Here is a 17,518-nt window from a genome sequence, read left to right on the forward strand (position 1 = left end):
CTTTATTTTTTGCTTCTTTCTAGGAGTTTCTCAATCTGATTTTCCAACTCACTAATTCATTCTTCAGCTGTATCCATTCTATTTTTACTCCACTTTATTATGTTCTTTATTTTAAAGTTTTTTAAACTTATACCTGGTTTATTATTTCTTATTCTTGTATCATATTACCAAAATCTTCCCTTTTTTCTTTTGTTTATTGGCTTTTTAAATACTTGTGGTCTTTGTTATTTTCCTTTGAACAAGTGGCATCTCCCAGTTATCCTTTTACTTTGGCTTGTGAACTCATTTAACCTGGTGGTATGGGCTCTTCTGAGTGACAGTATGCACTGGGGAAGACTGAGAGTCAGCCCCCTAGGATATGTTGAAGGTTCAAAGAGAGAGAAGAAGATAAGCAATACAGTGGACAGCTGAGGCACTACAAAAACCAGTTCATTATTTCAGTGTATCTACCAAGCAGGCCTTCAGATCAGGGCTTCGCCCTTCAGACACAATTGGAGAAATGGCAATTTCCTAAGGCACTTCCAGAGTCTTGGACCTAGATAATAACCCACCTATGACTCTGGAGGGGGAAGAGTGAACACATAATGCACAAGCTAGTCAATCCTTACCTGTTTTCCCCAAATCTTGACCCCCAAGGGCTTCTGCGCTGCCCTGATTTTATCTGTGAGGATACCTGCAGCAGAGGTCTGGTTCACTGTGCTAGTACCTGCTGTGAGAAAGCAGGCAAAGGCAACTGGTTTTCTATAATGAATCCACTCACAGACATGCAGCCATCCACACCCCCACCTGGATCCACTTCACAATAGCCTCCCATATTCCCTGGGAGTTTTACCTTTTTTTTCCTTTTAATTATTATCTAAACATACTGGGGAACAAAAACATTCTAATCCAAATATAACAGAAATTTACATGGTTTTATTTATACATTACTGGTACTGAAAGCAAACTTTATACAAAAAGTTTTATACAGATAAAAAAAATCCCTTGGCTAGGCAAAACCATTTATGCATGTGTGTATACACACAAACACAGATACACACACACAAAGTATTTTACATCAATTTAAGTATACATATTTACAGGTACACTATTTAAATTACTTTACAATTTACCAAAATGAGGCCATCAGAAAAGCAAATAAAAATATATAAAAACAAACTAAATAATGGTTAATTTAAAAATGCTACAAAACTATTTTTAAAAATCTAGAAAAGAAAATCATTTCTTTGAAATATCAAAACTAAGATTTCAATATTGTCTTGTCGTTGCTTTTATCTTAATAACAAGTTCTAACCTGTTTAAAAATAAGTATCTTGACCAATAACAGATACACAAATCAGACAATGACTGGAACAAGCTGACCAGAGAGTAACGAGTCAGCAAGTAATAACAAATGCAGATTATCTAGTAATCAAATGTCATAAAATTGCCCTCTACATCCCCATTTAAAACATGAGGAATTCCAAGCTTCTTTGTAGTATGCAATAGCAATTAAGACTCCAAGGAATTCAGCAACTTATCTGTAATGTAAGAAAATGCTAAGTTATGATTCCATTTTTATAATATAACCATTTCATAAGTGTTGTTCTTTAATGAGTTCTACTTAGGTAATACTGATGTTAAAAACTAGCTTTTACAGAATCAGTTTGGAAACTTTATTATTATACTCTGATTTTGAAAATAATTTAATGAGACTATAGTACTTGGGGGAAATAATCAGTTAAGAAACAAACCAGAAATGAAATAACACATTAATTGTGCTATTATGCAAGGAAATAAGATCTCAAGTATTAAATCCAATAAAAGATTTGTAATGGAACTTGGAAATTTCAAATTAATAAGCATCATTCCAGATGTAAGTTAATTCTCCCATGCATGTACATTATCTTCACAAGAGAAGGAATTCATACTTTAAGATGACATGAAATTAAAACAAAAAACTCAGCTTAATTTCTTAAAGGCAGTGAAAATTTTAAAGCGCAGCAAACCTGAAAAATAATCAGGTCATTGTTGCCTTCAACTATTTTTAAAGGTCCTTTAGAAATAAGCTTTTTCCTTAAATTCCCCATTATTAAATCTCACATTCTGAATTATATAAATAGAATTTTAATTTCACCATAAACTACTAAATATCTTCTGAAGATCTCAACAGCAAACTCTTTGCTTTAAGAGGACACTAAAATGAACAGTTTCTAAAGAGTAATTTACATCAGGTCTAGACACAGATTTATAACTCAAATATATTGAGAACCCTTCTCACAGGCCAAATATGGTTTCTATTCCGATTTAATTTAACATAAAATTGGGTGGGTTTTTTGTTGTTAATCCTCACCCAAGGATACTTTTTCTATTGATATTAGGAGAGAGTGGAGGGGGCGGGGAGAGAGAGAAACATTGGTGTGAGCGAGACACACTGATCAGTTGCCTCCCACACACACCCCAACCAGGGCTGGGAATCAAACCTGTAACCCAGGTACATGCCCTTGACTGGGAGTTGAACACTCAACCCTTCTGTGCACAAGCCAATGCTCTAACCATTGAGCCATACCAGCCAGGACTAAAATTGGGTGTTCTGCATTTAAATAATTATAACTACAAATCAACTAAAAAATAATGATATCTTAAATATCTTTAGAAATTTTCTTATGTAAAGTCCAAGTATTTAAGCAACTAGTTCTGGTCTTACAGAGAAACCCTGCTGATAAACACTGTTGCCTTAATAAACCTGTATAAGAACAGCTTAAAAAAAACTGAGGAAACATGTCTGTGAACATTATTAGTAATTTAACATGATAAATCATTGTCATCTATTTAGATGACAATGATTTCACGTTTACAAGAGTATGCTTTGTATTTTAAAGTATTTTAGCACTCGTAATGTAAAATATAAAATTTTTTTTAAATTTTAATGTGAAAAATATTAAATTATAATGACTTAACAGACCTCATTGCCTGTGACACAAACTATTCAAGGTTTTATTTTTCATTTATAAAAATTTTTTTACTAAATCATTAAATGGATTTCCCCCCACCTTAGACTCATCAGCAGTCAGAAGGTTAAGGAGGAATGCCATGCAGATCTGAACTGCAACTCTGAGCACATCCTGTGGGTTTGGTGACCTCAGAAGCCTGCCCGAGCAATCATCTTCCACGCTGCGACTGAAGCAGGAACTCAACTGGATGTCTTTCACCCACTACTCACACCTTCAATGACTAACAGGACATTGACTTGCACAGTTACAGTATCAAACATTTATTTTACTAGTCTCCTGTAGTATAACCATTAACTACCTGCATTTTGACTTTTCAAAGAGCTTCAATAGCTGCTGAAATCTTTCTGAGACCTGAAAAATTAAAAATGAGTGTTAATTTTAAATAATGCAATAGGTTGTTGTTTTTTTTTTATCTGTAATGACTACATTCACAAAATATCGAAAAGTTACTGTCAATAATAAAGAGATGAAGTATTTCTAGAAAAATTATCTTCACACTAAAGATGATTGGTAGCTTAATGTTCAACATTAAACTTTCTTTTGTTTTAAATAAATTTACTGGAGTGATATTGGTTAATAAAATTATATAGGTTTAAGGTGTACAATTCTATAATACATCATCTGTATATTGTATTGTGTGTTCACCACCCCAAGTCAGGTCTCAATATTAAACTTTCTTAAACAAGTAAACATTACAAAATGGTTAAAGATCAAATAAGTAAATGGTTAAGACAACAGAAAAAAAAAAAGGGGTTGTTTTTCCACAATCACCAAGTTTTTAACAGTCCTACATAAAAAGCCGTACATTTAAAGATGTTGAAAAGTAAATATCTACCTATTTTAAACATGTGAAAATAAAATCTAAGTATTTAGAATAATAACATCTGTGAAACTATAGAGATTTCGGGAAGTTACCTGAGATGAATTTTTATTCAACTTGGCAGCTACATACGAAAATGTTTCCATTGTTGGCCCCCTTTTCTGACACTCCAATAAAATTTCCCGGTCATCATTTCTGAAGGGAAAAAATATTATTTAGCTTTTGTAGATTAGAGCAGAAAGCTAACAAAAATTCCATTCACTGCCTTAATATCCACCAGTAGGAGGTGACATCTTTATTAAAATCCGTAGAAAAAAGAAAAAGTATGTATATCAAAACATAGACAATCATTATCTCTAAGAAATAAGGTTATGGATGATTTTAATTTGTAAGCTCATTCTAAGTTTCTAAATTTTCTAAAATATACTCATTTATTATTCTAATGACAAAAGTATATATTTTTAAAAATTCTACCTTTAATGTATACAATACTTTAAAAATTAGGGCCCAAACATGACAACAGACTCAATAAGCAAACGAACAAAAGTAAAATAGAATCCACATCTTTCAATTCCCAGGCCTCTGCTTTTTGTACATGGTCAGAACCAATGTACATTATTACAATCTCTGAGATTTTATTGTGCCACCTCTAAGTTACCTGAAATGAAGGTATAAACGACTGTGGTATTAAACAAATCTATCACCAATTTCAACAAAATTCAGCTTCCCTCATTATGCACTCTAGCCAAGTCTACAGATCATGAACCTCTAATCCAACAGTTCACAACTGTGGTTACCCTTATGTCTGAAATGGGCTCTTTAAATCTGCTTTTCTGCCCTGGCCAGTTTGGCTCAGCGGTTAGAGCGTCGACCTGCAGTCCTGAGAGACCCGGGTTCGGTTCCCGCTAAGGGCGCATACCTCGGTTGCAGTTTGTCCCCGGCCCTGGTTGGTTGTGTGGGTGGCAGCCACTCAATGTGTCCCTTTCACATCGATGTTTCTCTCTCTCTCTCTGTTCCTGTCTCTCCCTCCCACTCTACCAGAACAAAAAAGGAAAAATGTCCTCGGGTGAGGATAAAAAAAAAAAAAATCTGCTTTTCTTTTAAAGTTCACATAAAAGTAAAAAGTACAACCTGTTTATGAAACTTTTTTGAAACTCTTAATTTAAGGAAGTCAAATTATAAATGCTTACACTTTTTGCCCCATTTTACCACCTGTCATTCTTCCTTTCTAAAGTGTGACAATACCGGTTCTTTACAATTGAAAGAACAATTTTTTAATTAACAAAGTGAGGTTAAAACACAATGAAAATTTCTATCCATAGTGCTAATGCACACCTTTGGTTAAGAGCCACTGCTATTGATTATACCCTAGAATGTATCCTCTATTAACTTTGGCTCCTTTTGAAGTCATCACTTTCCTTATTTTAGGGTGGGATATAACTATGGTGACATGACAGAATAGATTGCTGGCCTCTCAAAATTTCCCAGCGATTTAAATGTCTCATAAGATCCTTACCTTGTCCACGAAACTATAATTTCTCCCTTCTTTTTAATAATATTCTTTGCAGAAAGGTTTATGGGAGAAGTGCCAGATGCTGCTGATGGGCCCTTAATCCCTGGGCTTGCCTTTAACGATGAGGGATCATTAGCCACTGCAGGGGCCTTTTTCTTACAGGATTTCCTTTGGTGAGCTTCACCAGTCTCACCAGAATTTTGGGTCATTTTCTTGGTCTTTTCCTTGCTGGTTAAGTCTGTTTCCTTTCTCTGTTTTTTCTGACAAGAATAATTTAGATCAGAAAGGTTTTTTCTCTTTTTGTGAGCATTATCCAAAGACACAGGCAACTCTGAACTATCAGAATTTGATGCCGGTTCTGATTTTAAATCCTCCTTTTTGACTTCACATGAACTGGGAGAGTCTGAGGTCAAATCGATACAGGCTTCCTCAACCATGCATTCTAAAGGCTCTTGCACCTTTTCTTCTTTACAGTCATCTTCACCTACATAAAACACCTGACAACCCAAGTGTCCAACAGCTAAAGCAGGATGGTTATCTTCACTTTTACTCTCACTTGAAACATCCTGTGTCAAGTCAATAAATGCATCTACAGCATCAGGCTGCACACTGTCTAGTATCTGAGCATTTTGATCCAAATTGTTTCCAGAACATCCCAACTGATTAATGTTTAAAACTCCTACTTCTTCTATGAGTTCCCCCAAGTTTTTAGTCTCAGTGACTGGATCTTTTGTGAGGTCTACATATGTGTTTGGAAGATGACCCTCAACAGAACGTGGAATTTCTTCCATGGGAGGCAATCCTGCAATGTTTTCAGGCACTTTTGGTTCCCATACTTGATGCAACTTGAAACACTCATCAGCCACTTCATTGCTATGATCTACTTTACCTGAAGCATCTTTAAGGAATTCATATATATCAGGTACCTGTGTTTGTATCATACAGCCCTGTTCTTCATGAGCTGATTTACTGCTGTCAACATTTTCATTGGAAAGTTTTAATTCCTCCATAGATTTGAAATCTGTGTTCTGACAGGAAACACATTCCTTCTCTGCTGCTTCATCAGTTTCCTTTCCCTCTCTGGGCAAAGATGTAAATGACTCACTAGCCACCATATTCTGTATAAGACTAGGGGAGGTAGATGGTGCTGAGTGCCGTATTTTCACAATGAAATGATCATTGGACTTCTCCATTATGACAGCATGCATGGGTAGATTAGGGTGGTACTGAAAACCTGGAGCAACAGACCGGCTTGTCCATGATGAAGAACAACTTGATTTACTGCTTGAATTATCAGACTCCAGAGCTAAGTGAATATCTTGTTCAGATGCATCCTCTTCCTCAAGTAAGGCATCTTCACTAAAGTGAGCACTAATAACTTCTTCAGGAGTTGAACTAGACAAAGCTTCAGGCTTTAAGAAACTGAGATGGCCATCTGACTTCAGAGGTGATGGTACTGTTAAAGATACCGCTAGATCTTCAAGCAGTATGGAAGAAATGCAGGGCTTGTTCTTTTCTGAACTACAGACATTATCTTTACTTAAAGCTATGTTAGTGGAAACTTCAAACATACAACTTTCATCCAACACATCGGGATGAACTGGCAATGAAAGTCCTGAAGACAGAGATGGACCTTTTTCAGATGATAATAATGACCAATTATCATCACTAATCATTTTAGGACACGGAGAAACCACCCCTGAAACTAGCTCTTCCGTTGTACAAGCTGGGATGGATTCACACTTAAGACTCTCTAGCAGCTGTTTTTCTGGAGTCTTTAACTCCCACTCACTTTTTTCATTACAGTTAACACTGTTGTCCAAAAGATCAGAACCTTGCAACAAACTTTTAAATATCTCCCCCATTTGTGCATCACTCACTAAATTAAAAGTGAGGCTAGATGCTTGCTGTTCAGTAAGAATCTCAAAGCAGCGTTCTGGCTTCAAAGCAGCATGCTGGGATGTCTGTGTATCCTCTATGGTGCTGCCTTCCACTCTTCCTGGCTTTGGGGTGCTCGGACAGTTCAGTTCCAAGAAATGCTCTTCAGATTGCGAGCACTTATTATCAAAGCAAGTGTTCAAGTTTTTTTTAATATCATGCTTTACTGTGTTAATATTGGAGTTATTTTGGTCCTGATGTTTTTCCTCAGATTTTTTACATCCTAGTGAAGACCTATAATAAATATAATCTTCTGATTTTGAGGATTTCTCTTTCGGCATTTCTTTGCTTAAGCTGACCACATTCCCCTTCTGAGAATTTGAATACTGTGTTTTCTCTTTATTTTTTTCAAATTTCCCGTCATCACTGTCACTGCCAAAGTTTGTGAAATCACAAAACTTTATTAAGATTTTCTTAAGCTTTGCAAACAAATAATCAAGTTGTTCATCTACAAATTTCCATGCTTTTTTTTTCATATCTGGTAGTTGTTGTTCAAATAAACGATCCACTATGCCATTCTTTTTAACTTGCTTAAGTTTGGATTCTATAACATCACAGAGATTCTTCTGTAAAGTAGTCACTGACTTAGAGATTTTGGATAAGTCAAGGTGTTTAATGAGAGATGTAAAACTCAAAATTGCTGACTCAATAATTCTGTGAAATTGTTTCAATGGAAATTTTACCTTGAATTTCATGTAGTTTTTCCTTACATGTTTTCTTATCATTCGTAACATGTGCATAACTTCTCGCACAGAAGAAGGTACAGCAATAATTGGAACTATTTTTTCCAGGATGGAGGTGCTCATTGTCTTATCTTTTTTCTCTATTTTTGAAGACTTGCTAGATTCACTCTGTCTCTTATTCCATTTCCTTTTGGTCTGCTGAATTTTTATAGAAGATGTTTTCCTATTGTCTTTATCCAAATGCACAGTACTTTTCCTACTTCCTGGGCTAGTCTTTCTATTCTGCACTTCAGTAGAAGCTCTAGGTTTGGCATTGTTTTCAAAACTTTTTTGTGGTTTAGAGTTTTCACTGTCACTTATAATTTCTCCTTCTTCTAATTCATCTAAAGATGAATTCTTATGAGAGTTTGCCTCTGTAAACTTGTCAGACTTGCAAACTGGCTTTTGATTTTCCTTGTTGAGATCAAACTGACTCTTGGAGGTAGAATGAGCTGAATTTGGTGGAAACACATCTGTGGAAGAAAAAAGTATACTATAGTCACATGACCACTGAGTCTTAGTCATCTGACATCTCCATACTAAATATAACAAAAAAATTAAAACCAGGCATTTCATTATTTTAATAGCTTTTTTCTTAAGCAGAATGATAATACCTAATACTTATTCATGTCACTGGTCTTGACTGTTCTCAGAAGGTGTCTGACAACAGTGAAAATGTAGAGTTTGGTCATTTGGATAACCATCAACCAACTGTTCAGGTATCTTTACTTCAGGTTAGCAGCATCACCTACTCTATGCCATGTGGTGTTGGCTTTTGAACAATAAAAATATATCTGAAAGCAAGGAAAGAGTATTTGAAATGTCCTACCACTCCCATTTTTTTGTAGAAATGAGAATTACCTTATGACTAAAGCCTCAATTTCTAGTTAACAATGGGAGTCTCAGTGTGTTAATTATGTTATCAAAAAACAAAAAGTACTACCTCATCTTGCTTATGTATTTTACATTCTCACAAAAAGATAAGTTATAAAAGATAATATAGTCCTGGCCACTAGGCTCAGTGGTTAGAATGTCAGCCTGCAGACCAGAGAGTCCCAGGTTCGGTTCCCGCTAAGGGCACGTACCTCGGTTGCAGTTTGTCCCCAGCCCCAGTTGGGGTCATGTGGGTGGCAACCATTCGATGTGTCTCTCTCACATTGATGTTTCTCTCTCTCTCTCTTCCTCCCTCTCTCCCTCCCACTCTATCTGAAGATAAATGCAAAAATGTCCTCGGGTGAGGATAAAAAAAAAGATAATATAAACAATTACCTTTATGACTGTTATATAATGGAACTCGAGATGGGCTTTCCAATCTAAGCACTTTCGATACAGGTCTCACTGGACTATTCAGAGGACTAATGACTTCTGGAATAGGTCTTAGGTGATTAAGGTCAATGCTCAGAACCGAGTTCTCATCGTTATATACTGAGTTGGTTTCACCAATTTCCATTTTGTGGTCCATTAACTCAGTGTGCTGAAGTGAAGATTCTGGAGTTTCTTTAGGTAAGCAAGGTTCCAAATGACAAGACTTACTCCCAACAAGTGATTTATCTACAAGAGAAGGCTCAAACTTTGGGCTACCAACTTCTGAAAGAACCACTGGCAAAATGCCAGCTTTTTCCACTAAAGGCTGCAAAACACTTTCATTGGATTTGGCCACTTTTGTTGAAAAAGCCTCCTTCATTTCCATATCTTCAGAAATACTACAAGCATTTAAACTGTCATTTATTTTGTTATCCAATTCTAAGCCAAAGTTTTGAGAAACATTTGTTTGTAATATGTCCAGTACCACAGGAGCTGCTGTCCTTGCACCATCAATGGTTTGTTCCTTTTCTGCTGCTGATGGAAACAAAGATTCTGTTTGTTCCATTTCCACAGGTGCTGAGGAAGAAGTCTCTGTACCACAAATAGGCAAGTCACAATGCATAGTATTCTCAACAGATTTAACTAACAAACTATTTTCTTCTTCCCTTTTCTGTTCTGAAATACTGGTCCTGGATTCAGATGGTGCTGTTGCAAGAGCATCTTTTGGTTCCAATAACTTTGATCTGGTTTCCTCTGTGATATGTTCATTCACAGAGGGAACACATGTCACTGTTTTATCCTGTACCAAGGATTCCAAATCACCTACACCACTGGATTTGGGAGTACTGATTATTTTATGCTGATTACCCTGAGGAACAGGCTGCTTTTTAGCAGGAGAAAGAGTTAAGTTCAATTTTTCCATAAAACTCAACTTTAAGTCTTTGCTTTTTGTTTCATTTGAACCACTCTCAGCTTTAACTGCAAGATCTTTATTATCTGTACCTTCAGAAACATCATTACTATGGACTTCACCTTTATCATTTTTTGGTCCATTCTGTCTCTTTAAATCAGTAGTGGTCTTTTTAGTTTCTTTATTAGTCTTCTGCAAATGTCCTGTAGGTGTTCTTTTTTCACTTCTCATATACTTGTTTCCTTCTTTGCTTTCTTGTTCTCTTTTCCTCTTATCTTCAGTTCTATGCCTCTCTGCCTCAAAAGGTATACTTTCCCTTTGGTGCACAGCATCAACTTCCTTGGAGTCAATGTGTTTGTGAGTTCTACTGGTTGAAAGAAAGGATGAATATCTTCCTTCTTGAAAACTATGATTACTTATACCCCGGTCTCTTTTACCATCTTCCCTTTCTCTTTTCTCTTCTAGATGGTATTTACTTGAATTATGAGATTTTATTTCATTCTTGGAATGAGGAAGAGATGATACTCGTTCAGACCTTCTCCAATAATCCTGGTCTTTTACTACTGATTTAGGTTTTTGATCAATTTTTCTTTCTTCTTTGTCTTGTGATTTAAGTTCTTTTTTATTTATATTTTGTGATCTTTCACTTTGCCTTTCTAGTTTTCTGTCACTTTGAGATTCTACTCGAGTGTGTGACCTCTCTCTAAAGGTATCCTTCTGCCAGGAAGAGCCAAAGCGTTCATTTTTATAATCCAAATCTGTGTTACTTTTAAACTTTGAATTTTTGCTTTCAGTCTTTGGTTCACCTTTACCATATTTCTCAGGACGTCCTTGTAGCCTTTGAATAGCCTCTGTGTTCCTTGGTTCACCATCACCACAGCTAGTGTTTAAGTCTTTTCGTATTCTATCATTTCCTCTACTATATTGGCTATATCCACTATCTTTTTTCCCTCTTCTATTATCGTCATTTGAGCTACCCTCACCAACCTCATAATGGGAACGTGACCAAATGCCATTGGTGCAGTGTTTTTCAACAGATGAAGGCAAATGCAAAGTGCTTTTTTTTTCCAAATGCAGTTTTACTTCCTTTTCGATGTTTGGCAGCGAAGTGCTATGATGTCCATCTTTAGAAACATCACATTTAACTCTGTGATCAGTCTTTGCACAATCATCCACATGGGGAGATCTAGATGTAAGATCTTTCGTTTTAACCATATCCGATGTCCTTGAAGTTTTACGATTATTTCGAAAATGTGGAAACTCAGACAATCTATTAAGAAATGAAAAATTTTAAAAAACAGTTATTGCTTTTTAATAATCCAAATTTTAATCACTTGATAAACTTTAAAATTCAGGAGCCCACATACTAGAAAAACTCATTTTACTTTGTATAAAGGCGTAAGTAATAAGAATTTACCTGCTTCCAACTAAATGGGCCAGTTTTCAGAACATGGAACTCTCATTTCTTTTCTCAAACAAGATCTCTAGGACCTCTCAGTTCTACCCCAGCACTTGCCAATGTCTTTCAGACTTTCTTCACCACAAACGTCAAACTCAAACTAACCACAAATTCACCACAAATTCTTTTAGAACAGTGACATTATTTTTTTTGCCCTCACTCAATCTAGCCCAACTAAAATAGAAAAAAAAATGAAACACTGTGGGACAACAGAGATGATCTGTTTTACACATAATCCCCCAGTAAACCAAAGCATCAATAGCCACCTTAAAGTGGCACACACTGTGCAAAGAAAAAGAATATAGAGCTGGCTGGCCGGTGTAGCTCAGTGTAGCTCAGTGGTTGATCGTCAACCAATGCACCGGGAGGTCACCCATTTGGTTTCCGGTCAGGATACATGTCTGGGTTGTGGGTCTGATCCCCAGTGGGGGGGCGTGAAGTAGGCAGCCAGTCAATGTTCTCTCTCATCGATGTTTCTGTCTCTCTCTCCCTCTCACTTTCTCTCTAAAAAAAAATAAAATAAAATAAATAAATAAAGGAAAAAAATTTTTAAAAAAGAGAATATAGAGTCGTATTCCTTTCCTAAGGGAATGGTATTTATTGTTTTTTCTTTAAAGCTGAAGTCTTAAAGTCTTCTATTAGTGTTTCAGAAAACTAGCAGTTTTCTTAAAAAATGTAAATACCTCATTTTAGCTTTTTACAATAAGTCCATCTTCCTGAACTTCCATAATTTCCCTGGATTTCCACAAATCTATTCCCAGTTAGTACTATGTGTAGAGAATAAGGGGAGTCCTGGCCGGTTTGGCTCAGCAGTTAGAGCGTCGGTCCATGGACCAATGAGTCACGAGTTTGATTCTGGTCAAGGGCAAGTACCTCAGTTAGAGTTCGTCCCTGGCCCTGGTTGGGGTTGTGCAGGAGGCAACCAATCGATGTGTCTCTCTCGCAGCGATGTCTCTCTCTCTCTCTCCCTCCTACTCTATCTGAACAAAAATGGAAACATATCCTCAGATGAGAACTAAAAAAAAGAATAAGGGGAGATTTTTATAGAAGAGGACACAGGAAACATGCAACCTAAGGCAATGTGTAGACATTATATGGATCTTAATTTGGTTGAAATGTATCCCCTCAAAATTCATTTATTAAAATCCTAATCCCCAGTATCTCAAAATGTGGCCTTATTTGGAGATAGGATCTTTACAGAGGTAATCAAGTTAAAATGAAGTCAGTAGGGTTGGGGCCATAATCCATTATGACTACTGTCCTCACAAAATCAGGAAATTTGGACACTGACATATGTATAGAAGAAAGACAATATCAAGAGACATAGGAAGAAGACAACCATCTACAAGCCAAGGAGAAAGGCGTGGAACAGGTCCTTCTATCACATAGCCTTCAGAAGGAGTCAATCTTGCTAAAACCCTGATCTTGGACTTTTAGCTTCCAAACTGTGAGACAATAAATTTGTTATTTAAGCCACCCAGTTTGTGGTACTTTGTTATGGCCGCCCTAGGAAACTTAATACAGATCCTGATTCAAAGAACCAAACATTAGAAGATACCTTTGAGACAAATGGGGAAATGTGGTCACAAAAAGCACTAACCATAAAAGAAAAAAAATATTTTTGTATGCATGAACAACGGACATGGACAACAAAGCTGGGGACAGGGAGGGGAGGGGAGGGGGGAATCAGTGGGGGAAAAAGGAGAAACATCTGTAACAAAAATAAATTAATTAATTTAAAAAAAAGAAAAAATATTTAAAAACTGAATTTCATTAAAATTAAAAACTTCTGTTCCTCACAAGACACAATAGAGTGACAGACAAGTCATACAATGAGAGATGTTTGCAATAAATCTATCCAACAAAGAACTCATTCAACAAAGGATGTGCATCATACTTATTAAACTTCAGTTCCTAAATGACCGTTCAAGACCAGAGCTCAAAACACCTAGCTAGTATAACTCCATACTAAATAATCAATTGTTTTATTTTAAAATAAACCTTCACATTAAACACTTTCCAGAATTTACACTTTTAAATCTTCACCTTCAATTAATCTTTCAAATATTTCTATTGAACATGAAGTTTCAACCAAATGATACACATTTACCATTAGAATACTAGCTATAGTTCACAATTTAAAAGTGCAATTACTGCCCTGGCCGATATGGCTCAGTGGCTGCATGTTGGCCCACAGACCAGAGAGACCCAGGTTCGGTTCCCACTAAGGGCATGTACCTCAGATGCAGTTTGTCCCCGGCCCCAGTTGGGGTTGTGTGGGTGGCAACCACTGGATGTGTCTCTCTCACATCAATGTTTCTCTTTCTCTCTTCATCCCTCTCTCCCTCCTGCTCTATCTGAAGATAAATGCAAAAAAACAGTCCAAACCAAGGATAAAAAAAAGTGCAATTACTGCCCTAGTCGGTTTGGCTCAGCAGCTGGAACATCAGCCCATGGATCACAGAATCTCAAGTTCAATTCCCAGTCAAGGGTGCATACCTCAGTTGTGGGTTTCGATCCCTGGCCCCAGTCAGGGTCATTCGTGGGAAGTGGGGGATGGCAATCAATGTGTCTCTCTGAAATCCATGTGTCTGTCTGTCTGTCTCTCTCTCTCTTTCCCCTCCTCCCCCCCATCTAACAATCAATGGGAAAATATCGAGTAAGGATTAAAATAATAAAAAAATAAAAGTGCAAATATTTGACAGAATATTTATTACATAATGTTTAACCATGTCAAACGATCTAATGACATAACTCTTATCATTTATTCACACAGTCTCTGTTTTCACCTGTTCAAACATCATACCCATCCCCTAAAAGATTCAAATATATATAAAATTTCCCCTACACTAAAGAACCAATCTTAGTCCTGGCCAGTGTGGCTATTGGTTGGGTGTCATTCCATGCACTGAAAGGCTGTCGGGTCAATTCCCAGGCAGGACACATGCCCAGTAGGGAGCGTGCAGGAGGCAGCTGATGGTTGTCTCACTCTCATATCGCTGTTTCTCTCTCCCCTCCCCCAACCACTTCCTCTCTAACAATCAATTAAAAAAAAAAAAAAAAAAAGTCCGGCTGGTGTGGCTCAGTGGTTGAGCATCGACCCATGCACCAAGAGGTCCCCAATTTGATTCCCAGACAGGACATATGCCCAGATTGTGGGCCAGATCCCCAGTGTGTGGGAGGGCACGCAGGAGGTGGCCTATATATGTTCACTCTCATCAATGTTTCTATCTCTCCCTCTCACTTCCTCTCGCTCTAAAATCAGTAAAGAAAATAAATTTAGACTTCTAGTCAAGATGGTGGCGTAGGTAAACGCGGTATCGCGTCCTCCCACAACCACATCAAAGTTACAACTAAACTACAGAACAACCATCATTCAAAACCGCCTGAAATCAAGCTGAATGGAAGTCCTACAACTACGGAATTAAAAAAAGCAGCTACATCCAGACTGGTGCGAGGCGTGGCAGTGGCGGCGTGCAACGCTGGTCCCACACCCAAGTGTGGCGGATAAAAATCAGGAGGTTCCCCCGGCTGGGAAGGTCCTTCCTGAGGACTGAGGGGTCCCCGTCCCACACCAGGTGCCCTGCTCAGGGTTCCAGTGCCAGGAAGAGAAGTCCCCATAACTTCTGGCTGGAAAAACCAGCGGAAACTGAGGCTCAGGGAAGCTGAGGTGGCTGGAGCCCCAGGCAGCTCCCTAAAAGGCCGGCGCACAGACTTATCGGACTCTCTCCCTCTAAGCTCGGAGGGGAGGCAGCTCAAGGGGCACCAGAGACATACAGGGAAGAACTGAGCTGTTTGGCACAGGAGCGAGGGCTGGAGAGGGGGCTTCCTTGGGGACAAACGAGGCCTTTGTTCCTTTGGTGAGCCCTTCCCGGGGGCGGCAGACAGAAGCCATATCTGGGACTCCAGCAACCTGGCTCACACTGGTAGCCCCGCCCTGCTGACTCCCTGAGGCCCCGCCCCACTCCACACAACTTTCAAGCCCACCCAAGCTGTTCCCACTTGCTTAACCATAGGATGGGCCAGTCTTGGATCCTGCTTCAGGTTTTTCCTAAATTCTTTCAAACGAGCAGCATTGGGTCTCAGATAGCCCCATACCTCTCATTAAGTAATACACAGAAACAAACACAGGGTGGCAGCCAAAATGAGGATACAAAGAAACAGGTTCCAAATGAAAGAACAGAACAAAACCCCAATAGAAGAACTAAGCGAAAGGGAGATAAGCAACCTAACAGATACTGAGTTCAAAATACTGCTTATAAGGATGCTCAATGAACTTAGTGAGAATCTCAGTGAACTTAGGGAGGGCCTCAAGAGCATAAAAAAGGACCAGTTAGAAATCATGGATACACAGTTAGAATTGAAGGAGGCATTAACTGAAATGAAGAATAATTTACACAGCTTCAATAATAGAGTATGTAAATCCAAGGAGCAAACCATCGATTTGGAATATAAGGAAGCAAAAAATCCCCAATCAGAACAGCAAAAAGAAAAAAGAATCCAAAAAAATGAGGATAGTGTAAGGAGCCTCTGGGACAACTTCAAGCGTGCCAACATTCGTATCTTAGGGGTGCCAGAAGGAGAAGAGAGAGAACAAGAAATCGAAAACCTGTTTGAAACAATAATGGCAGAAAACTTTCCTAACTTGGTGAAGGAAACAGATATACAAGTCCAGGAAGCACAGAGAGTCCCAAACAAGATGAACCCCAAGAGGCCCACACCAAGACACATCATCGTCAAAATGCAAAAGGTTCAAGACAAAGAGAGAATCTTAAAAGCAGCAAGAGAAAGGCAGCTAGTTACCTACATGGGAGTTCCCATTAGGCTGTCAGCTGATTTCTCAAAAGAAACTTTGCAGGCTAGAAGGGAGTGGCAAGAAATATTCAGAGTGATGAAAACCAAGAACCTACAACCAAAATTATTCTATCCTGCAAAGCTGTCATTTAGAATTGATGGACATATAAAAACTTTCCCAGACAAGAAAAAGTTAAAGGAGTTCATCACCACCAAACCGTTATTATATGAAATGATGAAGGGTCTTTTTGAAGAAAAAGATAAAATGTATGAACAAACAAAATGGCAATGAATACATATCTATCGACAATGGAATCTACAGACAAAATGAACAGGAAGAACAGAAACATTCTCATAGATACAGAGAACATTTTGTTGGTTGCCAGTTGGGAAGGGGGTTGGGGGAATGGGTGAAAAAGGTGAAGGGATTAAGAAGCACAAATTCATTGCTAGACTGACAAACCTCAAAGGGAAAGGGGTCAGGGGGGTGGGAAGAAATAAACCAAAGAACTTATATGCATAACCAATGGACACAGACAATAGTGTGGGAAAAGGTGGAAGGGGAGCGGGAGGGGGGAAGAGGGGGTTAATGGGGGAAAAATGTGGAACATCTGTAATACATTTTACATCCAACAATAAAGATTTGAAAAAAAAAAAAAGAAAAAAAATAAATTTAAAAAATAAAAAATAAACAAAAGAACCAATTATATACTAGTTGCATTGGTGGTTTTGGTTAGTAAACACACACACACTCATCTTCATTTTCAAAAGGACTAAAGTGCTTTATAAAGTCCATAGGTAGAATTGTCTTCATTCACTCTTCAACCATTGACTGAGTACTATGTGCCAAGCACTATGCTAGGTGCTTGATAAAATGGAGAGGATACAGAGAAATGGTCCCTGCTCCCATGAGGCTTACACCTTAGTGGCAGAAAAAGATACTAATCAAGTAATACCATTCATGATTTTAAAAACTACAAGTATGTAACCCTGGCTGGTTTGGCTCAGCAGTCAGAGCGCTGGTCTGCAGTCCTGAGAGACCCAGGTTTGGTTCCCGCTAAGGG

The 17,518-nt window shown here is 37.9% G+C and overlaps 1 protein-coding gene across 4 annotated transcripts in view; it reads right to left on the reverse strand.

Moving 5' to 3' along the window:
* Positions 1 to 608: 608 nt before the first annotated feature.
* CASP8AP2 (caspase 8 associated protein 2) overlaps positions 609 to 17,518 on the reverse strand; it is a 35,527-nt gene continuing 18,617 nt past the window's right edge. For 2 of the 4 annotated variants that reach the window (XM_036248116.1, XM_036248115.1), the window contains exons 7-11: positions 9,256 to 11,471; positions 5,330 to 8,459; positions 3,909 to 4,008; positions 3,292 to 3,344; positions 609 to 709 (exon numbers count right to left, since the gene is read on the reverse strand). In XM_036248116.1, coding sequence (XP_036104009.1) covers positions 700 to 709; positions 3,292 to 3,344; positions 3,909 to 4,008; positions 5,330 to 8,459; positions 9,256 to 11,471 — 5,509 coding nt within the window. In that variant the 3' untranslated portion in view covers positions 609 to 699. Of the gene's footprint in view, positions 710 to 1,294; positions 1,521 to 3,032; positions 3,345 to 3,908; positions 4,009 to 5,329; positions 8,460 to 9,255; positions 11,472 to 17,518 lie in introns of all 4 variants that reach the window. The other 2 variants (XR_004957601.1, XR_004957600.1) reach the window with 2 other exon arrangements.

Source organism: Molossus molossus, unplaced genomic scaffold (assembly GCF_014108415.1).
Source record: "Molossus molossus isolate mMolMol1 unplaced genomic scaffold, mMolMol1.p scaffold_m16_p_8, whole genome shotgun sequence".
NCBI classification, from domain to species: Eukaryota; Metazoa; Chordata; class Mammalia; order Chiroptera; family Molossidae; genus Molossus; species Molossus molossus.